Raw genomic sequence first — 27,601 nt, forward strand, 5'->3', positions numbered from 1 at the left:
CGTGTGAAATGTGTATTTTGCTACAAGGCTTCTACGAAAACAAAACAGGAAAACTAACACCACCATTTCCATCAGGGAGAGTTTACACATACAGTAGTCCAGCTTATCAAAGGGATTTACATATTTATCTCCAGGGAAAGTTCACAATTTGACATTAGTCAATCACATAAATATTGTAAAAGAATTCTGTATTCCAGTCAAACAGAAAATCACCCAGTACTAATAGGACTCAATTATAACACACAATAATACAGAGTAGTATATTTATGTTTTAACAATTTATTTCAGTTGTTTGTACAGCTTGGAATTGGTCTTCAGGTAATAAGTTATAAGAGGTTTATATACATATTTGTCCCCTGTGCCCCAAGGAATTTTTGACCACTTGGCACAAGCAGAATGCTGTGCCACATGTAAGGGTAAAGCGAGCAAGACATCCTGTATAAATGGAAGTAAAACCTAGCAAAAATTTCCCTGACACAGTTCTTAGGACCAGCTCTCTCTACTCAAAAGTCCATAAATAAGTGCAGAGGGTAATCCATCCGAGACTGCACAGGGAGACTATATTACCATACTCTAACAAAAGCTTCTTTCCTTTTAGTTTAGCTCATGCCATAGAATCTTGTAGTGATATATTTTATAGCATAGTATACAGTCAACGTTTTCTGGAAGTGGTACATCTTTCCAAAATCATTCATTTCTTCATAGTACCAGTGTTGAAATGATTCACTTGCTTAATTTTAGAAAGAGACCAGGAATGAACTTGTTAAGTGGCATACTACACACAGAACAAATATTTTAAAAACATTTATTCACACATGCAGACCTCAAATGCAGTTCTGCGGAATCTGAACATGGAAGGAAAGTGAAGTGAAGATCTAGGAAAGCCTGAACAGCTGAGAACATGCAACATAGACTCCTCCAGTACAGTGACTGCCCTCTTTTTTGAATCCACATTTTATCCCTCACACTTTCAGCCTCATAAAAGAGCCTCTTTCTGCCTAGTGTGATGCTAATCACAACAGTCCTGTGCCACCAAAAAAGAATACTTGCAGTCCCAAACCAATAATCAACTATAATCTTCCTTCTGCAACTTCTACAAGGGAGCAGAGGGGTTTGGAAACAATAGTAGAACAAGATGCATTAGTATGTCAAGATGGTAGGACAGGTAACATGATGGCTAAGCCTACAGCAAGGCGGCTAGGTTGCTGGGAAGGTCATAGCATGACCAATTTGTAAGTATTGAGGACCGATGGCACTACCAAAGATACTGGATTGCCACTTTAAACCTTGCATGCAGCAAGAATGTACTCTTCAGCCTATTAAAAAACAAAAACAACGTAGTGTTTAGCAGCTTTCCCTGGCTTTAACAGAAATAAGAATGCCTAAGGGAATTGTTCTCTTTTGCACATCTAAGGAACTCTATGTCTGTGAGACAGCATAATTCTGATTATGATGTAAAGAATGTAAACAATACCTCATTTCCTCCCAAAGGCCACAATCCTACACATACTTACCTAGGAGTACATCCCACTGAACATAGTGGGGTTTGCGTCTGAGAAGAAGAAAAAATGCCCAGGACTGCAGTGAAAGTGTTTTCCCACTCTACACCAAATAAATAGATGTCTAAGGCAGAACAAAATAGCACTTTAGTACCAAGAACCAGCCTGTGGACTTAGACAATTAAGACATACAAGCTGTGCAGGATATGGATGCCAAAGAATGGGGAAATGCAGTTGCTCCATCATCTGAAGGTGCTTTCTTTATGCACAACAAATTAGCTTTGTAAAACGTTTCTCAGCAATTAATATAAACAAAGGAAAGATTCCATAATTGTGGCAGAAATTTGATTCCTGTTTGAAGTTCAATTTATTTAAAGATTGAAATATGTTAAAATATTTTTCTATGCAATTTTAACATAGCATGTATTTAGGTAGTACTTTGGAAACCTATTTTTTTCAAAATATTTAGTTAAATATGCAATACTTGCAATCTAATATCTATACTGGGAAGAGAGCAATACGTTTGGCAATAGACCAAAATGAAGGTTTGGGGTACTGCAGATCATAATGGGAACAACCCACCAAGCATGGCCACCCCACAACCACGATACAATTCTGATTAAAATGGGTAAAGAGCAGCAGTATTTGGTGGACGGCTCATCGTTTGCAAGATTAATTTTAAGTCATACTTTAGAAGGTGGATTGAAAGACATATGGTCATTTGCAACAGACACTCACATTTTAAGTAAAACAAAAACACTCACATTAGAAACTGACTTTATCCTTCCACCTGCACAGAATTTTCAGCTATCAAATCTAAAGCATTTTACAATAAACATTCATAGTTTCTTTTGTCACATGAGATGTTGTACAACAAAACAAAAGAAGTGCACTTGTATGTATGCTGTTCAACTGGACAGACACCAACACCTGATATGTAGTGGGGGGGTTTCCAATTAACAAAATTACATCCCAGGGAAAGCAACAGCAACCCTTTGTTTTGTTCTGGTTTTTAAAGTGTTCTGTACAAACTGTCTTTAAAACACACTTTAACATAACTGCACAATGTTTTGCTCTGGAGAAGTGCAATACATTGTACTCCTCATTACACTAAAAATACATTAAATAAAATCCAACCAATTTCAGTTACCTTTGGTAAAACACACTGGATCAAAGGCAGGAAGGAAACAAATAATTTTAAAAATGAAGTCTTTTTCACAGAACACACTGCTTACAGGTCTCAGTCAGCTTTCCTCAACCACTTCTATACAGGAGTCCCTTAAGTACGTACAGGATTCCATTCTGCCACCTTTGCGGTGAAATCTTATGCAACATGCATGTGGTTAGCTGCCCATTCAACCAACTGCAACCCCCTGAGAATTTTTCTGGTCCGGCAGAAAAAGGAAAGGTAAAACTCTCTTCCGTACAGCTGGCCTTTTGGATCGCAAATTTTGGTTTTCCTTGATGTTTCTTGGATACGCATCCACACACTTCACTCATGCTTCCCTATTAACCCACATGCAAGTTTCTCCATATTGTCAACTTGATGTTCACGTCCCAGTTAAAAACAAAATGTCATCCATCTAAAGGTTTTCCCAGATAAACTAACGTCACTTCAGTGTTTCCATAGACAGCAGACACTGCTGGATACAGACATGTCTTTGGCAGTCCTCGGAATGCAACCCCTAGAAACTCATAGCCTCGCTCAAAAGCCAAAGTCTTGTCCTCCATGTCCAGGATGACACGAATTCTCTCACCTATCTGTAAACAAAAATAAGACTGATTGAAGAAAAGAGATAATGAAAAAGACAAGACAAAGTGAAGGTAAACAGATGCTGAGACAAAATAACTTGGGGAGGGGATTATTTAAAACAATTAACATACAGAAAAGCCCTTTGAAGACATTTTCTGCTGATAAATGATAAAGTTAAGATTCAGTCATGGGGCTTTGAACAACTACACTGGTTAAACAGATATTCTTCAATTTGATGCATGCCTTGCTGAATTCAACTTGGCTAATTCCCAAGCTAGGGAGGTTAGGGAGGAAGCCTTACCAGGGAGTAAGCCCCACTGAACAGATTGGGACATATTTCCAAGAAAATGTAAATAGAATTGTACCTAAAACAGAATGTGTCAGAGTTTACTATACAAAATTCTGGAATGTATAGCTCAGGGTGGTCCAACATGTGACCCATGAGACCTTTTTTGGTGGCCCTTGCCCTTAGACCTGTTACTACTCTTTAGCGACTCTTCTGCCTTTCCTGTCCTGAAGAGCAAGAGCTGGTTGGTTGCTTCTCCCCTCAACAGCAAATCAGCACATGAGAGTATATGTGGTGGGGAGGGATGCTTGAAAACCCACCAATAAGGAGAAAGGGAGCTGGGTGCCAAATTTCCAGATGTTTGAGGTTGCACCTTTTGATTGGTGGACCAGCATGGCAACATGGAGAGGGAGGTGTGGCTTCCTTGACTTTGAAGGAACAATGATAGTGATGGTAGAGAGAGACAGAGCAGAGCCGCCAGGCTGGACGGAGGCCGCCACACAGCCCAGGCTCAGCAGAGGCATGGTGTGCGGCCAGCCAGCAGGAGGGATGTGGTGGGGCCTCTCTGCCCAGGACTCTGTGAGACTGGTGGGCTGCCCCTTGCCATGGAAGCTTTGCTGCTGCCCTGTTTGACAGATGGGGAGAGGGTGACTGCCTGCCAGGGACTGAAAGGGGTCTGGCTACATTACCCTTGGGGGTCCCCTTCCAACTCTACATATCCTTCCCCCCTCAGTCAACAACTGGCCTGAAGAGGCTGTGCCTCTGTGTGGGGTGGGGAAGCAGGATAGATGGTGGTGGCTGTGGTAACTGGCTGGCAGGTGAGGAGGATGAGGCAGCTGTTGCCTGCCCTACCACCCCACCTTATGCTGTCTTCTTCTCCATGGGCTGCATTTATTTAATGGCTTCACAAGAGGCTCAAATCATTTTGACTAGAAGTCTTCTAAAATTATTTTATTTTGACTTATATCCTACCTTTTTATCCTGACAGGGACTCAATCTATTGTGTATTTAATTATATATATTCAATTAAATATATTAATTGCTTATATTAAATATATTAACTATATTGTGTACTCTTTAATTTACAATATGGAAATTTAATTCAGTGTGTGGCCTACGGGTTCTATGCCAAAGTGCTCTTGAGGCGCACTTGGTCTAAGCGGTTGGACCGCCCTGGCATAGCTCTTCACAGATCCAACAGTCTTATATACATTCCAGGTTTCACTCACTTGATATTTGGGGGCATTGTTGCACTGGGGGAAGCTGCCATTGACCTCTCCATTATGTAACAAGTTATTGTCCACCAAATTCCAGCCCCAGCTCTGGTCATCACTGCCCAGGAGTGCCACATAGCCCTGACACTGCATGGGAGCTCGTTTTGTAGCAATCCCAATTACTGCCACTGTGCCAAGAGGGCCTTCCCACCAGACTTCCCAAGCATGACGGCCTTCACTGAAACCAATCTTGGTCCTTGCTCCATCTGTACTCTGTGCAATGGGATTCCGATGCAAAGTAAATCCATTCTTCTTAATGTAGACATTCCTAGAACAATCATTGGTGCTGAAAGCATGCTGAAAGGCGCGTACCTGGAACAGAAGGTATTTTTTGAAAAAGCAATGCTGGAGATAAGATTACTAAACTAGGCAAGGCAGAAGCAGCAGCAACAACAACTCTACACACCTATTCTTAATAAGGTATGGTAAACTCAAATATATGTATAATTAACCCATCTGTAAAAGAATGCCACCCAGAGTAAGAACGCCTTGTGATTTCACAACCTTAGTCCTCACCACCTGCCCAGCTGGGCTAGTATTGGCTACCTGGCTCAACATAGAAAAACAGGCCTGCCAAGGTCTTTTGGAAACATCATTTCAACACCAGCTATTCCAGGCATGCTGGAGGAAGGCATCAACCCCCCCCAGGGGGGGGGTCCCTCAATCCAGCTCCGAAGACCGTGTCTTATTGAGCACTATACCTTTCTGCAGCTCCTGCCATGCAAAGCATCTGGGCCATAGGCAGCAGCTGCAAAGAGGAACCACATCTAAACAACATGTACTCAATGAGTGCTTCCACCAACACTGGTATGCATATATACATGTGCAATTGGGGGGGGGGAATGACGACAGATGCAGGTTGCATTTTACTGGAGCTTGGAAACAGCCCAGAATCGGTGCCAGAGTTCTGCCTTGGAACAAAGTAATCAGCAGCCAGCGCTTTTGAGCATGTGCGTTAGTGCCTCTCTTTCCCTCTCTCTCACAACACGGAACAATTTCCTCTCCTCCCCGCACATCTGGGTTTAAGAAGAAAGAGGTCCGGCTCACAAAACACAGGAGACGAGACCCCCGGCACCTCCAGTATCTTATCTCGTGCAAGGGACGTAGGAGCAGAGAAAGGTACCCAGATTATATATACTGTACATATTTCCTCCTGGGTTTCCTCGCGCGCGCAAAAAAGGAGGGTCGCTCCCTCCCGCCCGGGGCCATCCTGACCTTGCCCTTGTAGGTGGGCACGTTGCAGAGGATGTCGGTGCGCAGCGCCTCCTCCGCCAGGCTGCGAGCGGCCAGGCTCCGCCACACCTCGCTGTTCTCGTCGCCGTGCAGGACGCGGCACCACAGCTTGCACACCAGCGCGCAGCTCCGCAGCTCCCGCAGCTCCAGGTAGGAGAAGACGAACTCGAGCACCCGCCCGGGAAGCCGCCAGCCCCCCGCATTAGCAGCCGTAGAGGCGGCGGCGGCGGCAGCAGCAGCAACAGCCACCGAGCTCGGCGCTCCTCCTCCTCCGCCGCCTCCGCCGCCGGCAGCCGCCGCCATAGCCTCCGGGCGACCACCGAGTCCTCGCGTCCCGCGGCGCGCGCGCACGCCTCGCCAACCGACCGCCCCGGCCCAGGCAAAGGCGGTGCGAGGCCGCGAGCCCACCAGGCAGCCAACCGGCCAATCCGGCTCACGCCGTCAGCGAGGGAAGGGAGGGAGGCGGCGCAGCCGACGCTCGACGTCCTTCCCACCAGCTGCCGGCAAGTGCGGGCGGAAGTGAAAGCCTGTGTCTGAGCTGGGCCTGAGGAGGCGTCGGGGAAAGTGCTGTCTTTCCCCACCCTCCACTGCCTCTTCGGTTCGCGGTTGGAGGAGCGGTGAGACGAATCTAGGTTTCCTGCCGCGGGTCTCTCCGACTGCGGAGCTTTTATTCGCTTTTTGTTACTGCCTTTGTGGCGGCGGTGGTTGAGAGCTAGGCCCTGAAGGTGAGCCGACCATGTTGGGTGAGGGCAGAGCTGTCAAGGGGGCTTCTCTAAATCCATGCGCGAAAACCTCACCTGTTAATGTAAAGAAGGGGGGGTGATAATAGGATGACGTAATTTCTCTTCGCCGGAAGAGGACCCTGTCGCATGGAAAGACGGCGGGACGGGTAAGCCTGTTTGAGGCAATTCGGTTATTTTTTGGCCTCCTCGATATTAAAATACAGCAATAGGGTGGCTTGGCTTGAGGCTGTCACCCTACTGCGTATTTACTTGGCAGTAAATCGGCCTGAAGTGGTGTACACGGGATTAGGGCTGGACTGTAAGGGCTGGACTGTAGGCGTGTTTCTGACTGGTTTGGTCCTCATAGCTATGAAGAATGCTCACCCATCTTCCTGTTTACACGCCTTTTCTTTTCCTTCCCCCACCCTTCATCGAATGTTTCTCTAGTCCGGAGTATTGTTTGAAGCCGCTCTGCCCGTCTTTCCTTGTCAGTACTGGTCTGGGCTAGTCAAATGCCAACCACTTCTCTGCCTCCTCTTTACACCCTTGTGATGATTAATGCTCGTCTGTTAATCCGTATAGAATGTCCCTAAGCATATTTATGAAGAAGTAATAATAATAATAATAATTTATTACATATACCCCGTCCATCTGGCAGGGTTTCCCCAGCCACTCTGGGCGGCTCCCAACAGAATATTAAACAGAATAAAACTTCAAACATTAAAAACTTCCCTAAACAGGGCTGCCTTCAGATGTCTTCTAAAAGTCGGATAGTTGTTTATTTCCTTGACATCTGATGGGAGAGCATTCCACAGGGCGGGCGCCACCACCAAGAAGGCCCTCTGCCTCCTTCCCTGTAATCTCACTTCTTGCAGTGAGGGAACCGCCAGAAGGCCATCGGCACTGGACCTTAGTGTCCAGGCTGGGGGTGGAGACACTCCTTCAGGTATACTGGGTCATCTCCAGGGAGCTAAATACATACTAAGGAATACCATTTATTTTCAAAGACTTTCTTTCAAAGAACAGACATACTGAGCTTTGTTTTCCAAAATGTCATGCTAGGAACTTACTGTCAGTGATTTACTTTTCCTCGATCCTATTTTGCCATTCAGATTTCTGACTGCAGTTCTCTGTTAGTGCTATATGACCATAAGGTATATAGGCATATTCATCATGGGTACATTAGTAAACCAAACTGTTGCGGGCACCATTTATGCTTGGTTGTGGTGCCCATTTCAGTGTATTCTGTTGACTACTGCAGAATGTTCCTTTCAATCCTTTATTTCAGTAGGAAAAGGGGATCCTGTGGTGCCAGGGAAGGCATCTGTGATTTCATGTGCACTAGCAGGTGCCATGTTGGCAAGTTTTGCTATAAACCAATTAATTGAGGAGAACAGAGGTGTCTATTGCATGCCTAAACACATAGCCTCTCATTTAAACAAAATCAGACTGATACTTAAAGTTGTTTGGTTCCAGGATTATAAATTATGTTTTCAAAGGTGGCATTAAAACATACATTCTGTCCATGCAATGAAGTGATGCATCCTGTGACTTTTGAGGAATTAGCTATACCAGAAACAACTTTTGTCTTGTTAATCAAGTGTTTGTGTTTTTCAGACTCTCCTACTATGGCGGAGAAGTGGGCCAATGGACACTCTTCTTCAATATTATGTTTGAACGTGAACAAAGATGGTCTGTTGGCTTCAGGAGCAGAAGGAGGGGAGCTAACCATCTGGAGTGAGGAAGGGACTCCATTAGAACACACACTTCTCCAGAAAGCTGATGATGTCACCAGTGTTGTGTTTTCTCCCACCTGTTCCAAAAGACTATATGCTTCTCATGGAGAGACTGTTAGCATTTTGGATACTAGATGTCTCAAAGAGCCAGTTGAACATTTCCATGTAAATGATGAAGAGATCAATTGTCTTTCAGTAAATGAAACAGATAGTTTATTAGGTGCTGCAGATGATTCTGGAGTAATAAAGATAATTGATCTGGAAAGCAAGAAGTTAAGCCGCTGCCTTAGACGACACTCAAATATTTGTGCATCAGTTGTGTTTCGTCCTCAAAGACCTCAAAGCCTTCTTTCATGTGGTCTGGATATGAAGGTGATCAGCATAAAATGAAAGCTTCCTGTAGGGCACACACCAGCAATGAACTTTGATACATGTTTCTTTCCTCTCCTACTATATGTTAATTTGTCTATGAGCCTCCTGTGGCATTAGATGAAGTAATCCTCCTATATTTGTATTGATCAGGAATTAAGATAGTCCCTTGCTAAAGACAGTATGAGTGCCAGCCAAGGTAAAACAAGCAGGCAAGATAAAAAGGAATCATTCTTGAAAAGTTGGCTTCCAGGGAGCCCCAGTATCAATTAAATGGCTAAATCAAATGCTGAAGTAGTTTAACGGGAGGGCACATATTAAGTAATAAAGAATTCAACTGAGGGTGAGGAAAGTGCCCTTATGCTACTGAGTATAGACCAAATCCCAAATTATTGGGTTTTTATGCTATGTTGAGCCCTGGTATTTCTCTTTATAGAGATATCCAGGTTCATCATCTTAAATTTCTGCTGTGTGAGAAATTCTTAAAGTTAGTGTGGTGATTAAACTTCTTGATTATGCATGTAGGGAAGTAAAAATGCAACAATGTTATGGCTATACAGACTCAAATCGGATATTGTGTTTCCAATCTTCAGACAGTGATTTAGATTTTAGAGATTGGGAATGTGTTGCAGGCTGTCATGGTCCCTGCTTCCCTATTATGCATAGATTCCTCTCTCTTTTCCACAATTTGTGGTATTCATTATATTCAGATTCAGCAAACTAAGATTAGCACTCACAGGGCATCTCCTCCAAAACATGGTTTGAAGCAGGTTGGCACACAGTGTTTGGAGGCACATCTGGTAATGCTAACCTGTATTTTGTTAGATTCTGATAATTGTTTTAAACCATAGTTATCACAAGAAAGGAGATGAGAAATTTGCAGTTGAAGAAACGTGAGCCTGTGGCATATTCCCTATCTTCAAATTAATGACCTGAAATGTGATGGTTGAAGAAACCAGGGAGTCCTGCATCACACAAGCAATTTATGATGCATTTTGAACCATGTCTACTCAGAAATAAGTTCTGTGGAATTCAAAGGGACTTACAGATAAGTGAGATAAGGATTGCAGTCTAGTTTGGTTTTTGCACAAGCCAATTCTATTTTAATAATAATTTATAATAATTTATTATTTGTACCCCGCCCATCTGGCTGGGTTTCCCCAGCCACTCTGGGCGGCTTCCATAGAAACCAAAAATACAGTATTTAACCAACACCCATCTATAATAAAAGCAGTATTAAACTATTTAAAACGAATAATGGTATACATCTTTCAGTTCTTAGTTCTTAGTTTCTATAATGAGGCTTCTGATTTAAGAAAGAAATAATTTTTGCTCAGTTCTTGGTTACTGGTCATTGTAATTAATACAACATAGAGGTCTGGGTGTTGTCACAGGAATGCTGATGAAGTTTTCACAGCTTAGATAATGCAACATTTTGAGAACAACTGTTTCTTTGGTACAAGGTAATTTGTTCAGCTTGGTAGATGGATATAATAAACAAATGGAGTAAAAGTACTCTTAAGAAATCTTTTGTGTAATTTGTTTAAAGCTTCTCAAAGCTTAACAGTGAAACATGCTACTATATAAATGATAGTAAACTGGTTTTTCCACTTGATTTATAGATGCAGGAAAGCATCACTTGGTGACAGCTACCTCAATTTATGACTCTGAGAATAGAACAATATAAAGGAAACTTAAAATTGTGTGCAAATAGCAACATGAACTCATTTAGTGTGTGCTAGTATATGCCCTATACAAAGAAATAATTCTGATTTGTTCTATTTGAAGGTTATGATGTGGAACTTGCAGAAAGCTCGCCCTCTGTGGATTGTGGACTTGCAAGAGGAGGAAGTCAATGAACATTCAACTGGTCAGCTTTTTAACCCTCCATTGGCCCATTCCTTGTCTGTTTCTGCTTGTGGCAATGTTTTTGGCTGTGGAGCTGAAGATGGTAAAATCAGAATATTTAGGGTAACAGGTACAAAGTTTGAGCAGGAGGCAGCATTTAAGGGCCACTCCTTAGCAGTGTCACAGATTTTCTTTCTACCAGAAGCCTACCGGTTCATTACAGGAGGAAATGATGGCAGAGTGTTATTGTGGGATGTCAGCAATGAAATAGGAAAACAGAAGAGTCCAGTCAAATCCATCCATAGAAGGAGAACTAGGATGCCCAACACCACCAAGAAACTTGACAAAATAAATGCAGAGTGTTCAAATGAGCATGTGCCATTTTTACCAAAACTAATGATTGAACATGGAGAGAAGGTGAACTGGATTTCATGTGCAGAGATTAAAGGCTCTAGAAGAATACTGGTTGCTGATCAGAGTACCAGTATATCAGTCTATCCTATTGCTGAAGCTTAGACATGCCTTGGCCTAACTGTTTGTTTGATACACCACCTTTATTACCCCCAATGTGTTTTAAACCAACTGCAGCTTTTCTGTATATTGCTAAAAATATTTATTTTAGCAGTGGATAAAGTTTAATTCATTGTATCAGTAATGGGATATCTTATGATAAACCAGGTATTAACTTGCTGATGAGTTTGAAATAAAATTCAGTTGTGAATGTGTGTATGTGTGAATAACTTTTTGACAGGAGGAAAAAATTGCATATTGGTACATGCTATTGTAAATTCCAATGCCATCAGAAGACTTTCAAAGTAACTTGTGCTTATGATTTAGCTTTGATCTTCCAGATCCCTTCATGCACACTTAAGTCAGCTGAACTACATCTACCCAGTATTTGGATTTGAGCTTTAATGTATAATTTATCCATGAGTATGCCTGAATTTCTCAGTGGTGGATCCTAGAAGCTGTATTTTCCTCTATTGTGGTTCAAAAGCAAAAAGCTGATTCCAAGGAATCCTTAAGTCTTAAATTATGCAGCACAATCTAGGTTTCTTCTATGAAGAAATCAAACATGAGTTCCTAATTAATTTTTTCAACCTATTGTTACATAGTTGTTATCATAAAATGTTATCAATATGCCCAGGTTTAGATACTTTTGCCTCGTTTATTTACATTAATATTCTTTTGCTTTTATTAAATCACAACTTACAATTTACTTTTACTACACAAACTGAAAATGTAAGTTTTAAAAGAAAAAACCAATATGCTAAATTTTCTGCCAATAAAAGCAACTTTCCTTTTATCAGGGAAGTATTTCTTTCATAGCATAGTGATTCTTGGCTCATTCTCATCATTTTGTTTGTAAGAGCAGAAGGTGTGCAGAAGGTGTGATTGATACTGACAACTGTATGTAGGGATAGTAGCAGCATACTCTAAAATCCTGGGTTTCTTCTTGATCTTTTCATATTTATGGAGAATAAAGCTTTAACTGATAAGGCTTTTGTGAGATCTAAGCTGTGTATACAACTGGTGACTTAAACCTTTTATAAGAGCCTAATATTGTTTCTGGTCATTTTCTGTAAAGTAGGAAGTTTTGGATGATTAGAATAAACAAACAAAAGTGTTAACTTTTGCTTTTGCCACAGTACCAAACTTATGGGTACGCAATTTTACTGGTATCTTAAAATGACAGGCAGGCATTGACCATGCTATTCAAATCAGCAAACTCTGGTTTAGAGGGTAAACCATGCATTTCAAGTATGGACTGCAAGAGCATAGTTTGTCAATCTGGATTATTTAGCAAACATGGAATGACAAACTGAAAATGAAGCTGTGTGCTTGAGGGGAAGAGGAGGTACACAAGCCTGCAGTTCATTTCTAAACCTCTAAGCAATGGTTTGAGGGATTGGATAAACTGAGGCATTGAATTATATAGCAAACATTTCCTGTGCCCAAAATATTTACTTATTTGATATAAACTGCCATATATTCTGAGCAAATTGCTGCACAGTTTTGCAACCACTACATATTTTCCCCTGCTCTGCTTGCTATACGAATGAATGTCTTATAGGTTAAGTAGCTGCTTCTTGGAACATATTTTGTCTTCTGGTTCTAATAACAGAATACAGAAGTCATTTGTACTCTTGTATCAGGAACAAATGAGATCAATGCATCTATAAATAGCTAGTTTTTTTACTTTAAAAGAGATGTGTTCCTTTCACATGTTTCGTGTATGCGTAGGTATAGATATGTATATGTAAAGAGGGGTGGCAATTTCTTCATACATGTTCTCTTTGTACCTGATGTGACTCATGTATATTGCTACAGTTGGGTATTGGGAGCTGAGCAGCAACTTACCATAAATGATGTACCGGTAAATGAAAAGAGATGTATTTAACATGGGTGGCAACATTAATATTTTAAATACATAAAGACTGAAGCAGTAAGCTGCTGTACCTCCCACACAGCAACCCAATATGAATCTAAACAGACATAGATAGAAAATTAGTAATTTAACAGGTTAGTGTAGTTTGTGTGAAAATAATTAATTTATCTTCATGTAAGCAAGAGAAACTGTCACAACTGATCCACTGTGGTTCAATAAACACCATGCTTGTGGGCATGTGTTAATAAGCTAAACTTGGATGTCCTGGCTTGCTATAAAAAGATTTAAGTGAAAATTGACCTTCAGCACAAGTTGGAACTCCTGTTATATGTTTGCTGTCTGCTGCAAAAGAGAAGCTAACCAGCATTTAAACATACGGTTATTTTTCTCTCCCTGAAGATGGCCAGAGAAGCTATATCACTGTGTGCTCTGAACAAGACATTAAACAGGTCATGAAGGGGAAACCAATCTGCTTTGTTGGGGGTAGATTGTGAGAAACAGCAAAAAAATTCACACCTTATAAATTAGATGTTTATAATATTGATACTGTTTTTCTGCCTGATGAATTTCCAAGGCAGCTTACAAAAAGTGATATATAATACATTATTTTGGAAGGCAGCAATTGCTACCTTTATATAGTAACTGCCTTTATATGATGGTCTGGATGATGGTGGAAAATGCCTTAAATACTGTATTGCTGAATATGCTGTTACATATTCTTTTATGTCTAATGAAATTATAGAAATAATGAAAATATTAATGACTTAGTTTGCAGAGTTTACAGTGTTTCTTCTTTACTCTTTTAAACACCACTAGGTGTTTATTTTTGGACTGGGGCCCTGCACACGTATACTGTATTTAGATATACTGTAAATGTCCATGGGTTGACATATTGGTAAATGTATTTAGGACTGAAATTCTTGTATGTGTTACAATATGCATCAATTATCTTTGCAGTATTCAAGGTTAGGGAATTGTTTCCATATTATATGCTGATTAAAAAGTGGTTAGCCTGTGATCAGGATTAAAACATGGCTTTCCACGTGGCTTTGATTCTGGCTTTTCAATAATAACAATTATAATATTTATTACTTATACCCTGCCCATCTGGCTGGGCGGCTTCCAACAAGAGATTAAAAATACATTAAAGCATCAGTCATTAAAAATCAAATTAAGAATCAAATTAAGTTGGAATGCACTTGCATGCTCACTATGTTATACATAAGACTTTGTAAGTTTTGGACTCGCATCTCTGGAATGTCCCTATTGCGCTACCATTTGAAGAGCACCATCTAATGTTGATTTGCTGTACCCAATGCTGTTTTTCTAGAAAAATTGGTGCTCAGCATGAATGCCTCCCTTGTTCTCTTATAATGGCAATGGTGCCTACCTGAGAGGTGGCGGAACGGAGTTCCAGTGAGTTTTGGCTGGGGGGGGGGGGAAAGACCTGGTTATACCCCAAACAATGAATAAAATTCTAGTTCTTAAAGGGTCTGTGAATAAATGAAAAATATGTGATGCCGAAAACTAACTCCCTTTCAAAGGGACCTTCTGATGTTAAGATACCCATGAAATATTTGATCACTTGAAACTGAAGAGTATGTCCATTATTCTCCTGTAGTTCTACATTAAATCTATGTATAAAAGGCAGTGAATAAAAACTCTGCTGTGTACACAATGGTGTACATATTTGCTTGAAAATAAGTGTATGTGAGCTCAGATAAGCACGCATAGCATTGTAGATTTAATATTCCTTGGTATTATCTTGCTTTGTCATAAGTTCAGTTTTTTTCGCAGTGGCAGCAGCCATAATGCAATACAGGGTTTAACATGCTTCCTGATGCAGAAAGTATATTGTTCCAGAGCCATATGCTGATTAAATTCATCAAGTGATTACAATCAACCTGTAGCTATGAGTCTTGGGATATGCTACAGAAGTGGAGACTCCTGACTAACTTGTTCTTACTTTTAATAACTTCTTCTGGCTTTTAAATCATAACAGAGTGGAGAACAAACTGCAGACTTTAGAGGGTCAGTTTACAGTGCTAGACTCTAGCATTCAGAAATTAACAGAGAAGTTTGAGTTTCGGACTACAGTAATGGAGCATGAGTTCGACCAGGATGAAATGTGGTCATCACTGCTAGAAGGCAGGTGAGAAAGAAAAATCGAGGGCAAAAAATCTAATAAAAGTTTTAATAATATTAACTTGGCTGTAAAGTGCCCGATAATGGTATCATAAGATTGTAACCATCATTTGATAGGTTTAACATATGGGCAACACATGAACATGTAGTGATTGATGATTTTAATTTATAATGATGGAATATTAGAGAGAAATAATTCCATTTAGGACTTCTGAATAAATCTTGAAAACTTTCCAACTTTATGTCCAAAATGTAAACCTGAACGCTGACTTAGCCTTAGTTTTAGGGAATTACTTCAAATAAACATTTTAGGATTGGGCTTAATTATCACAAACATGGTTTCTTTTGGCTCGAATTAAATTTCCACTGGTTCAATAAAATACACACCTTAAGAAGTATAGTCAGGATTGTAGCTTTATAATATCTCCTGTTACCTGAATAGCAATAAATCCTGGTCCTGTTGACTTTAATTATTTGAAAAATGGGTTATATTTCCATATCTTCTTCCAGATTCTCTTCTGTGGAGGTAAATCTTTTCTACAGCTACATTTGTGAAACTATTCGCTGCTTACATTCTGAAGTGGTAGAAATGCTACCAGATCTGGCAAAAGCCCTTCCTACTTTGTCATCTGTTCTGAGGCGAAAAGGCAGAAACCAAAGAATTAGGCTGGCCTGGGAGTCTGTACTGGAGAAACTGGGGCTGCAAGAAGGAGATGTTAAAGCCCTCTGTGCATTTTTCATTACAAATTGTCACAATGCCTGCTACTATCCTGCTGATCAAAGGCAAGATTATGCCAATGACATCACCTCTATTATAAACAACGTGGTGAAGAACCAGCTGCTTCAGCGAAGTCTGCTGTCTGCTATTCACATAGTGGAATACAGGAAAAACTGAACATGCTTGCAAAAAACAAGAGACACACCCTAAAGGATTATAACCTAGAAACAAATTGTCTCCAAAACTGCTTATACCTGCAAAGTCCTTACTCAGTAGCTTTATGCAACACTTCCTCTCAGTCTTCACCCCATCTTTAACAGAGAAAAGTTGCACTGTGCTGGCCCAATTCACAGAGAAGTTGTACGGATTATGAAGATTGCATATGTGAAGCATGACTAAAGCTATGCCTTATTATTACTACTAATATTAACAACTCCCATTTTGCTCCTATCTTTTGAAATCTATCACCCAGATCCTACAGTAGAGTAATAATCTTGAAGTTCCTCTTTTTTGGTTTCTCACTTGAAATACAGGCCCCATTCTTGAGAGGCAGGCATAATTGCATATATCACAAACATATGTCTTGGTGCGAGTGTAATGTACATATTTGCTGGGTCTTGCTGCATACTTCAGGGAGTGCCTGCTCCCAATTTGTTGATCAATTTTCTCACAGTAAAAAAAGTGGGGTATAAAGAGGAAGTCCTCCTCAGGTGATTTTTTAAATGCATACTTATTTACTTGCAACCTCAAGTGCACTAAGCCATCTATGATTGGCCATGATTAGCTTGACTTTTGTTCATTATGTATACCCTCATAGTTCCTATGCTTTCTTTTGCCATTTAGAAACATAGCTGCATGTTATTATCTTCTTCTCTGTTACCAATGTGGTTAAAAGTTAGTCACCATGTCTTATTCAGCCCCATTTAAAAGCAAATTGACACCAGAGTACACTCTACGTCTAATATGTACTGTCTACACCTGATGAAATCACAAACTGCTCAATAAAGTGATTCATAGTTTAAAGAAAATATTATGCACACTCATGTCTAATGGCTGGGCTGCAACACTTCATTATTAGCCATTTTCAGTGTCCTCTTCGTCAGCAGAAACTACTTAAGTTTTGTTTGGAGCATAAAATGGGTAAGGGGTAATCTATGAAACACACCTAGGGGCATACCTTTACATATCCATTTATATATGCTGCCCGATAACATAACATTCTCTATGGGTTAGATTAATATAACTGAAATACATCAATTTTAAAAACTAAGGGAAAAAATGGAGAGGGGAGATGACGACAACATGGCTTCCCACTTTGGGGGGGGGGGTCCCTGAAAAGCCCATTTCTTCCTGCTCATACAGCTCTAATTAGACTGCATAATAATTTAAAAGAACAGAAACATATTCAGTTGGCACCAAAACACCCACTAAGATGGCTTCAAGTTGGTCTCTCTGAGAAAAGCATTCCATAGCTAGGCACTACTACAGTGGTACCTTGGGTTAAGTACTTAATTCGTTTCGGAGGTCCGTTCTTAACCTGAAACTGTTCTTAACCTGAAGCACCACTTTAGCTAATGGGGCCTCCTGCTGCCGCTGCGCCGCTGGAGCCCAATTTCTGTACTTATCCTGAAGCAAAGTTCTTAACCTGAAGCACTATTTCTGGGTTAGCGGAGTCTGTAGCCTGAAGTGTATGTAACCCAAGGTACCACTGTACTGAAAAGCAAGTTTCTTCACCAGGGCTGGCCCATGCACGAGGCAAGGTGAGGCAACTGCCTCAGGTGGCAGGATCCAGAGAAGCAGCAAATCTGGTTGATTTTTCTTCTCTCTCTCGCTCCTGATGTAGAGTTTCTCTCACCCTTTCTGTCCTGGTGGGTAGGGGAGTGCTATTTTGGGGTACACCTCGGGTGCCAAAATGTTTTGGGCCAGCCTGGGTGGAGGCACCCACAGTATGCCTCTGAAGAGGATCAAGCTCTATGCCCATTTCCATCACAGAAGGCACTCTTTCAGGTAAGCTGGTCCCAAGTCGCTTATTGCATTTATATACCACTCCCCCCCCCGGACCTTATGGTCCTCCAACCTCCTCTTAAGCCAAAAACGGTTGTCTAAATATAATTAACTGCAATCTTAAAAAGCAAATAACGGTTGGTTCGTTTTCTAAAGTCGTTGCCCAAACAGACTGAACCAACTGTATAAACACTATGGGAGGGGGGACAAAACACTTGAGCATAAACACAAAAAGCTCTCAAAATGAGTGCAGCAATCTTGTTTCATTATATACATTGTGGCTCAATAAAACGCTTTCCCCCACCATAGTACTCAAAAGCCTGCGGTGCTCCTAATCAAACAGCACACCCGCACTGGCCCTCTCGCACCAGTTGCAGTACTGCAATTCGATTATTCCACGCTCGAAACCTGCCGCAGGACTAAGCGCAGAGGCAGAAAAGGGGCGGGATTTCCCTCCGCGCGCTTGTAGGCGCGGCTGTACAGGAGTTCTCCTGGCACGCATGCGCGCGACGTCTGCGCGCGCTGAGGCAGGTTAGACGCCTCTCCCGCTTCCTTGCCCTTTCTCGGAATATGAGCTAGCCGTTGGGCGGGCTCTCTCGCGCACGCGCGTGGAACGGGAGGGAGGGGAGGGGGGGGGGAAATGGCGGGTCAGAATTCCGAGACAGGCGGACACCGAGTCGCCGGGCTCGCGCGCGGTTTCCTCTTCCGGGGTCTCCATTTTGGCGCCTAGCAACGGGAAGTCAAGCGTCGGAACGGTGATTCGGTTCTGGAAGCCCCGCGGCCTCAGGCTTCGCTTAGTTCCCACTTGTCAGCCGGGGCCCCCTGAGGCGAATGTTTCCTAGGCCTCTGGCCTAGAAATGTGGGGCGGACGTCGAGAGGCTTCTTGGCCTTCGCTCCTGACAGTGGGGAAGCTGAAGAACTTTTCTCCAAGTGTGTGAGAAGGAGAAGAAGAGGAGGACGAGGAGAACCAACAGCAGTAACAGTAGGACTCGCAACCCACACTTTCCCGTGTATATTCACTGAAATGTTCGTGGAAGGGAATTGAGCACACATATCTCTGGCCAAACTTGCTGTTGTGCGCGCGCGCACCTGTAGTCTTCGGGCAAAAAAAAATCTTATTAAAACAAGTTGGGAACCAGGAAACGGTGCATGTAGGTGAGTTTCGGGTTAAATGTGAATAGGATATGAAAGGTGATTCTTACTGGTTTGGCCCGACATACCTTGAGTAAGCTTTTGTATATGGGAGTGGTCTCTCACGGTCAGCCCCGCCCCATTTTTCAGTTTAGAAATTATCAGTGCTTTTTGAATTGACCTATGTTCCTGCACCAGTATCCTATATCTGTGCGCGTTGTTTTGTAAAGCCATTTTTGTATCTAAATTGGCAAGCAGCTTTTAAGAAAAAGCTGCCTACTTGTATCTTAAACAGCATGATACCTACTTGTAATGAAAAGACTTTTATGCAATGTAAATGCATGTAACTACAGTACTCAGAAGCTTGCACTGACTGCCCATATGCTACCAGTCCAGGTTCAAGGATTTTGTATTAATTTAAAAGGCTTTTAGCAACTTGGACCTGGGATACCTCAGGGACTGACTGATCCTTTATATTCCTAATCACTGGGGCCATCAAGGGAGTTGCTGTTAACACACACCACTGCCCCATGGCTCGGGTGCATGGCTTGTACCCACAAGGAGCCTTACTGTCAGTATTTTGGGCCCCCTCCCTGTTGATCTTCTTGTGTTTACTGAAGATGTTTTTTATTGCAACAAACATTTGTAATGAATTCTGATTGTATAGCGTTAATTGCTGAAATTAACAATAAATACTAAGCAGGGTTCTTAATAGAATTTTGAGCTTCACAGGCACATGTGAAAAGCAGCTGCGGGTTTCTCTTTGGACTGGAAAGTGGTATTTCAATTCATTTCAACCACTTTCAGTTAGTAAAATATGAATACATGCTTGTTTTCATCCCATTTAACAAGTGAAGATAAGAACTTATGCTGTGTTCCTCCATATACATACATAGAGAAGACCGAACCCAATAAGGCTAGTTGGTTGTTTTGAACTGACTACATTTTGTTTTAAACTAAGATCTTGATTCATATGTGAAGCTGAGCTACAATTCTTTAGCGAAACTAAACTTTGTAGAAGTCCTCCTCTTGCCCAGTTGTAAAGAGAGGGGAGCATGCAAGCCCAGGACTTCTAATACCTCAAGCTGTAAATTGGCAGAGGATATCATAAAATAAAGCAAAGCACAGGCTCTTGAATGAATACTGAATATGTTGATGCAGGCTCATAGTTGATAGGACTGCTCTATGTAGAACTTAAACAACAGGGGTCGGCAAACTAAGGCCCCCGGGCCGGATCAGGCCAACCTGGCTCCTAGATCGGGCCAGTGCCGTTAAGCCGGAACCCGCTGTGAAGCCAAGACTGCCGGCGATGGCAACGGAAGTGGCCAAGCAGCGGCAGCTCTGCCAATCAGACGCTGCGTTTACCTCAGCTGTGTTTGATTGGCAGAGCCGCCGCCGCTCGACCTCTTCCTCCTGCTGCCGCCCTGGTGCTCCTGTGGGCCAGAGAGTGGAGCGGATGAGCTCGCTCTGCCTATCCACTTCACGAGAAGTGGCAGTGGTGGTGACAGCGGCTGCAGCCCCTGGGAAGGTAAACACAGCGCCTGCTTTCTCTAGGTGGGGAGAAAGCCCGTTTCGCGCTGCCACCGCCAGCCCTTCGGCGAATGAGGCAGGCGGCAAACTGAGAAGGTGGCTGGGGCTGGGAGGAGGACTACTTGCCCCTCTCGCAGTGTGCGTAGGAATTCGTTAGATAGATAGATAGATAGATAGATAGATAGATAGATAGATAGATAGATAGTCTGGCCTTCCACAAGGTGTGAGGGACAGTGGACCAGCTCCCTGCAGAAAAAGTTTGCTGATCCCTGTTATACAGCGTGCACATCAGACATACACTATGGGAGAGGTGTGATTAAAAAGGTTAGATCAGAGAAGGATGTTGAGAACATTGTAAGGTAAAGAGCCAAATAGCTGAGCCAATACTGATAATTTTGTGCATTTTTGATGATTCTAAGTAGATGCTGTGTCATGGTTTCAGATGCTGATGATGCACTAGTCACCTTCCCTTAGACAGCATGTCGAAGAAATCGGAGGCTCCACTGTCCTTATCTGACTGTCGCTGTAATATCTGCATGGAGATTTTACTGGAACCAGTCACGCTGCCATGCAACCACACACTCTGCAATTCCTGTTTTCAGCTTACAGTGGAAAAGAGCAGCCTGTACTGCCCTTTCTGTCGTCGGCGAGTCTCTTCTTGGGCACGATATAATGCCCGCAATAACACTCTTATTAATTTGGAATTATGGGAAAAGATTCAAAAACATTTTCCAGAAGAATGCCAACGCAGAATTAGTGGACAGGATGTAGAAGAAGATAGTGAGTAAACCTGGCATATATGGCCTTATAAATATGTTACAAATGTTTAAGAGGTTAGAATAATGCTTTTGGGAACACAGTAAAATAAGTATCTAGGCACCACCTTGTGGTCTGGAGAAAGTAAAGATATCTTCCAGGTGGCAAGACAAGGACACATTGGAAAGCGCAAAGAGGACTGCTTTGTTGGGGAATGTTTTTTAAGGCATTGGCATGTCTCCAGTGTGGATAGTGGACAGGTGGATAGTAAAACATTTGTGGGTACCAGCATTTCCTGGTTTATTTGCAAGGCTGAAGTAATAGAATATGGAAAAGTAACCATTGCTGAAAGTGAGCACTACAGAGTTGGAATAGTCTTGTCTACTTGAATGGGTTTGAAACCTCTGGGGCAGAATTTAGTTTTACACTAAGAGCTTGTCCTAGCCCAGTGAAATAATAATAATAAAAACTTTCCTTTGACCATTAGCCAAATTATATATTTTTTAAATCTTCCTGCTATTTCAGTAGCATTTAAAGCCCTTTTGGATTCACAGAACTAGTTGTGTAGTTCTATGGAACTTAGTTCAAGAATTTGCCCATTACTAAAGAAGTCAAATCAAAGAATGCAAGGGCTGAAACAAACAATTGCAGTTTCTTTTGAAAAACTTTGAAGCCTTCTTTTACTTATTTATATTGGAGGTTTACTTAACCCTTTAGTGCCAAGGAAGTCAGAAACTGTCAGTGACAGAACAGCACTTAAGTGATCAACTACATTTTGATGTGACTTTAGAAGTGTATTCTGTCATATAGTACTGAGATTAAATTGGAACTTGATGTTTCTTTATAGGAAAGCTACAGTCCTTAATTGGTTCATTAATGACTATATTTCTCAAATCTTTTCTTTTCTGGATAGTGTGCCTACATCAGCCAGTGCGCTGTCTAAGTAAACCTGGAGAATTAAGACAGGAGTATGAAGAAGAGATAAGCAAGGTAAATCTAGAAAGCTGTTTTCAGAAAAAAACACAAAAGCTGCAGTCAAAAGAAAAAGCTTTTGGTTAAGGTATTCAGTCTCTAAACTGCAAGAAAAAGTCAGAAATAAGTTATGATAAACTCTTACTTCAGGCAGAAGCAGAACGACTGGCTCATGAAGAAGAGGCAAGCAATGCAAGCAAAGAGTATATTCAAAGGCTATTGGCAGAAGAGGAAGAAGAACAGAGGCTAGCAGAAGAAAGGAAAAAACAGATGGAAGAACAATTACTACTAGATGAAATATTGGCACGGAAACTAAGTTGTGATCTGGTAAGTAGCAGCTTGATGGTAGACAACTCAGTTCAATTAAATTTTCAGGACAGAATACGCCCCATCAGTTGAAGCCCTGCATAAGGGCTTTCACTTATGCAGTGAGGCATCCCCGCCTGCCCCCAGTGCCTCCTGGCTTAGAGGGGATCAAAAGAATACCCCAGAACAGTGCACAGAGCAAGGAGAGGGGAAGATTGTTCCATCTGGCAAGCTATAATGCTTGTGCAGACGGGATGTTCCAAAAAGTGTGACTTAGAATACCATCAATTTATTTTCTCAAGCCTTAAAATTTGAAGGTACATACCAGGCACCTTTTCAATGTTACTTATCTAAAGAAGCTATATATGCCCCAAGATGGGGCTCATCAGCATGGGATGGCAGCCCATCTAGGAGAGGGAAAACTGATCCTAAACCTCTGCTGCCTTGCAGCTATACTCATTTGTGAGAAAGGCTTTGGGAGTAAACCCAGAGCAAAATACCTCTACCTGCTACTTTGTGGGACATCTTTGGGAGAAGTAAACAGTACATAAATTCAAAGTCCTCAAGGCAGTTGGATGGTGTCTTGTATGCCTCTTTCTGGCAACTCCTGCAGCCAGAAAGCTGGTACGAAATGTATTGCTCTACTTCCCTTTGGACCACATCAGTGATGCTAAGAGAGAGGGCTCTTGTCATCTGAGCAGCCCAGGGCCTCCATGCATACTGCCCAGGCTAGCACCTTGGAGAGGTCACTTCTGTGCTGCTAATGCAGTAGAAACAATGCGGGAGGCAGCAGTTAAGAATTACCGGTCTCTGCAGCCACAGCAGCCACTATGATTCTCCAGCAGTTTGACATCACCTCTGGAGGACTAATCCATTTTCTTTTGAGGCAGATGGATGCCATTTTCTTTTGAGGCAGATCTGCTTTCTGCATAAAAAGTAGATATTATCAGCGTATTGAACATTTATTCTATGTAGTCTGCTTATTTAACTATCCCAATGTAACATTTCCCCCTGGTTTCACAAGATCTACCTCCTTTGACTATTCTGATTAATCTGGAATTGAAAAAAGCTGTGTTAAAAATTAAAAGATGTAACTTGGAAGAATTCTAAGTTTTGAAATGACTACAGATTACACATTTATATTACAAATGCAGGAAATTCCAACCTATTACTTTTAATTTAAATTAGTGGGCTTCACTTGTGAACATTTTTCTTTAATATTCCTACTTCTAGTTAAGAATCTAATGCCTGTTATGAATGAATCTTAAGATTAAACCTAGAAGTGTTCCTAGCGAAATGAGCACATATTGAACCAGGTAAAAGCCAAAACCCATTTTCTTCCATAATGGGAGGTGGTGGCAATGAAAACCCACTGGATTCTATTGTAGATGGGAGGAAAGTTCCACCTGGGTTTGGTCTCAGTAACAGTGGTTTCTTTCATTGGTGTTTTACATTAGAGCCTACTCAGAGATTCTGTCCCTGAATTCTTCAGTCAGTTGTTTCTGAGGGGGGTGGGTTCTGCCCTCTTCTATCACAATATGCTTCTTTTACACCTCCCTCTTATTAGGGAGATTTGGTGGGTGATGGCCTCATGATAGCATTTTATTTCAACACTCCGGGAACTCTGTATGATATAAATAAGGGCTCTAAGAGTTTCCTTTGTTGGGAACAGTACGGATACATTAGAGTTTGTTTATAATGGTTTAAATCATTTGCATGTATTAGGATTGTATTAAATTGTGCCAAAAGACTAATGACTGTATAAAAACATGTTTATTTATATTGATGTGCTTTTTTGTCAATACAGAACAGCTCTGCTGAGGAGCAAATGAACAGCAGCCTGTCACATGGACCCTCCCCCTCTGATTCTGGCAAAACATCAAAAAGCAAAAGCTGCAGTTCTGTGGACATTAAAAAGTAAGTTGGATCCAGTAATTTGTCTCTTGGTTTCTTGGTACATAATTCGTTATATAAACCATGGAAGGAGAAATTTAACAGTATGATAATAGGAGCTTTATGATATGACTTTATTTTGGCAGTTTTCAATTGATGGGGTTGTGGTTTTTTTAAAAAAAACAATATGAAGGTGGTGCATTTTCTCATTTTGGAAAACTTGGCCTAGTTTGGACTTCCCCAAGCTGGTTCTGACCACATGCTTTTCCACCGTCGCTCCTGGCAGCATAAGCAATATAAAAAGCTTAGTTTTATAAGATTTTGCCACATGCTCTGCTCTTAGACTGCAGTCTTAGTCCCACTTACCTACTGACTTCAGTAGGACTTACTTCTAAATAGAAATAGGATTGCATTAAGTTAAGAATTATGCTGACTTTGCCTTAAGACTTTGTTCTTCACATGCTGTAAAAGTGTACTTATGTTCCTTTTTCCTTAAGGTATTTGTCTCCAAAGCCCTTTAATTCCTTGCCTCCAAAGAGGTGCTTTCAAAATTGGCAAGAAGAACATTCTGGCTCCTTTTCTGAGGTAATGTATACATATATTGATTCCTGTGGAGTATAAAGATTTCAGCATTCTCGTATAAGTACATGTGATATCTATGTGAATTTTAATATCCCATACATTTCCATACTCCATATTGCCAATATGAATGCCAGTTCTTTTTCATATTTATAACACGAGTACATGCAAAATCTTTTGGAAATAGTGAACTATATTTGACAGCTATAATTTGCACATTTCTTTCTTCCAGGAGAGCAGCCACACTAAAAACATCTGTACATCAAGAGAAAAGGGAAGAGAAAATGAAATGCCCACACTATCTCCACAGGCAATCAGGGAGGCAAAGAGAGGTGCAGATGGTTATGACTATAAAAATGAGAGTTTTACAATAGACGTGCAGTTGAGAACATCTCAAGAATCCTTCCCTGAAGCAGCAGTTGATTCATACTTAAATGATAAAAGGAAAAGAACTTTCTCACAAACTGATGATGAAGAAGAGATGGATGATATAGAAAGGCAGATAGGTTTGGAGCAGCAGTTTTATGAAAGGCAAAAGCAAGAAGAAGAGGATAGACGTCTGGCTCTGAAGCTTCAGAGGGAAATGGACAAAGAACAGAACATGCTAAATCGCAAAAAAGGGTCTCCAGATGAATACCATTTGCGTCCTACAACATCTCAGTCAGTAAAAGAATCTCCAGTTGCAAGGAAACGGAGCAGGCTTTCAAAGAACTCAAAGTCTTCAAACAGCCCACTTGAAACAGATAAGCGAAAACTACACAGAAGCTCCCACAATGAGAACTGGAAACCCTCTAACCAGCTCCAGGCAAAGTCACCTTCTGTAAAAGGAGGAAATGTTTTGAATTGTGTCAACAGCTCTAACTCAAAAGATGCAGAAGTGCTTTCAGGCAAGCAAAAAACAATTCTTCAGATGTTTAAGAGGCCTGCAACAAACTAGATGAACAGTAATACTTTCATGGCATTGATTGGAGTTAATGAAGGGGCACTGTTGAAAAGCTGACCTAGTCAAACAATTATTTCTTCAGGGATCAAGTGCTTTCAGAATTAATGTGAAACCTGATTGGGAATCAGTTGTGCCTGCTGTATGCCCACTTGCTTTTACTTGTTGCAGTTCACTTCTTTAATGCATGCATGGTAACAGGTTGCTCTGAATGTTAAGAGAGATGTTTGTTTAAAACCATCATGCACTACAGCTCATGTAGTGTTCACTGTGTAATCAAACCAGTTTCCTATTACCCCCTCCCAGTTCCCTACCACAACAATAGTAAGAAAATTTGAAAAGATTTGTAAACTTGGCTTGAACTGAGACATCCCTCTGTTTGATGGGTCAGTATAACCTTGACACTGTTGATGATGTTGATTCAGACTTACACTTTTATTGCTGGAACACATAGCAAATGACCCAAATGTCATCCTTCACATTGCCCCTATATATATCTGCCCTGAACTTAAGAATTCCTATTTTTTTTCCTAGTGTTTTTTCTATTTCTTGGAATTATTTGATTAGAACATAATCCATTAAAATGGCTTTCAAGCTTCATGAGAGAACTATCCCACCTTGAATGAATTTCCACAGTTCAGTAGGGGATCTTAATATATATTCAAGTAATGTCTGAAGATGGAGCCTGTGCATATTTCCCCCCATTAATAATTCATATTTTTTACAGTAATAAGTACATTTCCCATAAAAAACATGGTGACATTAAATAATCTCCACAAAATATATAAATGAATACCACTTTCATATTCTAAATTTCATAATAATCATCTCATGAGCAATATTTTTTATAATGTCCTATGATCTCTAAACTAGTTACAGCTCTGATAAAAATGAAACTTATTTTTTTTTTATAATAATATTTATTAAATTTTGTATAACCAATAAAAAACATACATAATAACATAATATTTTCCATTATCCACATTTCATTCTCAACTTTGGACTTCCTCACATCTCTTGTTCCTGCTTTCTAAAAACTTAAAGACCCCTCCCTGAACCTCAGAGTTAGTTTGACGAAATGAAGATTACTTCAAAAATTTCCTAGCCAATGTTATGTAGAAGACTTCTCAGTTTTTTTATCCTTTTTTGAAATATTTGCTGCAGATAGTATATTAATCAGAAGTTAAGATCATCTGGAAAGTAAATCTTTAGATACAATTAGAGTAAGTAATTGTACACTCCTTCCTTCCACAAACACATTATTTCAGACTGTTTGAATAGTACAGCAGCTCCATACAGCAGCTCCATCAGATTTACAGGCAACTCCCCAATTGCACACAATCAGCACACACGCTCTCACTGACATGCACACCAAAAATGGTACCAAAAGGGGGTGAAATGGGGGCTGAACAGGGGAATCCCTGTTTGCATGCATCCCGGAATGGAACTGCTGCACAAGTGGGATTCCCCTGTAGTTGTTTGCTCTTAATTTGAAGCACTGCCAACTTACATCCAATA

At 41.1% G+C, this 27,601-nt stretch overlaps 4 protein-coding genes across 9 annotated transcripts in view; 3 read left to right on the plus strand and 1 right to left on the minus strand.

The window, feature by feature from the left end:
* The window catches only part of WDR53 (WD repeat domain 53), a 374,347-nt gene extending 362,902 nt beyond the window's left edge, over window positions 1-11,445 (plus strand). The window contains exons 1-3 of one of the 5 annotated variants that reach the window (XM_079977303.1): window positions 6,077-6,195; window positions 8,385-8,875; window positions 10,661-11,445. In XM_079977303.1, the coding sequence (XP_079833429.1) occupies window positions 8,396-8,875; window positions 10,661-11,236 (1,056 nt within the window). In that variant the 5' untranslated portion in view covers window positions 6,077-6,195; window positions 8,385-8,395 and the 3' untranslated portion in view covers window positions 11,237-11,445. Of the gene's footprint in view, window positions 1-6,076; window positions 6,196-6,552; window positions 6,771-6,791; window positions 6,935-8,368; window positions 8,876-10,660 lie in introns of those variants that run through there. The other 4 variants (XM_079977304.1, XM_079977301.1, XM_079977302.1 and 1 more) reach the window with 4 other exon arrangements.
* On the minus strand, window positions 264-6,470 carry FBXO45 (F-box protein 45). Its single transcript, XM_079977307.1, has 3 exons — window positions 6,028-6,470; window positions 4,768-5,124; window positions 264-3,260 (listed from the first exon to the last, which is right to left on the minus strand). The coding sequence occupies exons 1-3, from the start codon at window positions 6,346-6,348 to the stop codon at window positions 3,075-3,077; spliced, it is 864 nt and encodes a 287-aa protein (XP_079833433.1). The 5' UTR covers window positions 6,349-6,470; the 3' UTR covers window positions 264-3,074.
* A 632-nt stretch (window positions 11,446-12,077) lies between the features above and the next one.
* On the plus strand, window positions 12,078-17,000 carry SMCO1 (single-pass membrane protein with coiled-coil domains 1). Its single transcript, XM_079977318.1, has 3 exons — window positions 12,078-13,558; window positions 15,112-15,261; window positions 15,765-17,000. Exons 1-3 carry the CDS (start codon window positions 13,509-13,511, stop codon window positions 16,147-16,149), a joined length of 585 nt encoding a protein of 194 aa, XP_079833444.1. The 5' UTR covers window positions 12,078-13,508; the 3' UTR covers window positions 16,150-17,000.
* A 1,606-nt stretch (window positions 17,001-18,606) lies between these two features.
* On the plus strand, window positions 18,607-26,691 carry RNF168 (ring finger protein 168). Of its 2 annotated transcripts, none has more exons than XM_079976562.1 (7): window positions 18,607-18,958; window positions 21,080-21,417; window positions 22,307-22,383; window positions 22,516-22,692; window positions 24,479-24,588; window positions 25,062-25,149; window positions 25,376-26,691. In XM_079976562.1, exons 2-7 carry the CDS (start codon window positions 21,117-21,119, stop codon window positions 26,078-26,080), a joined length of 1,458 nt encoding a protein of 485 aa, XP_079832688.1. In that variant the 5' UTR covers window positions 18,607-18,958; window positions 21,080-21,116; the 3' UTR covers window positions 26,081-26,691. The 2 variants fall into 2 exon arrangements, with proteins under 2 accessions (XP_079832688.1, XP_079832687.1); XM_079976561.1 differs by having other exon boundaries at window positions 18,608-19,131.
* The last annotated feature ends 910 nt before the right edge of the window (window positions 26,692-27,601 follow it).

This window comes from Podarcis cretensis, assembly GCF_951804945.1.
Source record: "Podarcis cretensis genome assembly, chromosome: 5".
In the NCBI taxonomy this organism is placed as follows: Eukaryota; Metazoa; Chordata; class Lepidosauria; order Squamata; family Lacertidae; genus Podarcis; species Podarcis cretensis.

Bases quoted from the DNA above. Each gene is read 5' to 3' on its own strand.
- FBXO45 (XM_079977307.1), bottom strand. From the start codon at position 6,348: ATGGCGGCGGCTGCCGGCGGCGGAGGCGGCGGAGGAGGAGGAGCGCCG. The intron at 5,125-6,027 runs GTCAGGATGGCC...CTTCTGTTCCAG, and splicing joins TGCCCACCTACAAGGGCAAG to GTACGCGCCTTTCAGCATGC. The intron at 3,261-4,767 runs GTGAGTGAAACC...TTTTGTTTACAG, and splicing joins ACAATGCCCCCAAATATCAA to ATAGGTGAGAGAATTCGTGT.
- SMCO1 (XM_079977318.1), top strand. From the start codon at position 13,509: ATGGCCAGAGAAGCTATATCACTGTGTGCTCTGAACAAGACATTAAAC. The intron at 13,559-15,111 runs GTCATGAAGGGG...AAATCATAACAG, and splicing joins CTGAACAAGACATTAAACAG to AGTGGAGAACAAACTGCAGA. The intron at 15,262-15,764 runs GTGAGAAAGAAA...ATCTTCTTCCAG, and splicing joins TCATCACTGCTAGAAGGCAG to ATTCTCTTCTGTGGAGGTAA.
- RNF168 (XM_079976562.1), top strand. From the start codon at position 21,117: ATGTCGAAGAAATCGGAGGCTCCACTGTCCTTATCTGACTGTCGCTGT. The intron at 22,693-24,478 runs GTAAGTAGCAGC...TTGTCAATACAG, and splicing joins GGAAACTAAGTTGTGATCTG to AACAGCTCTGCTGAGGAGCA. The intron at 25,150-25,375 runs GTAATGTATACA...TCTTTCTTCCAG, and splicing joins ATTCTGGCTCCTTTTCTGAG to GAGAGCAGCCACACTAAAAA.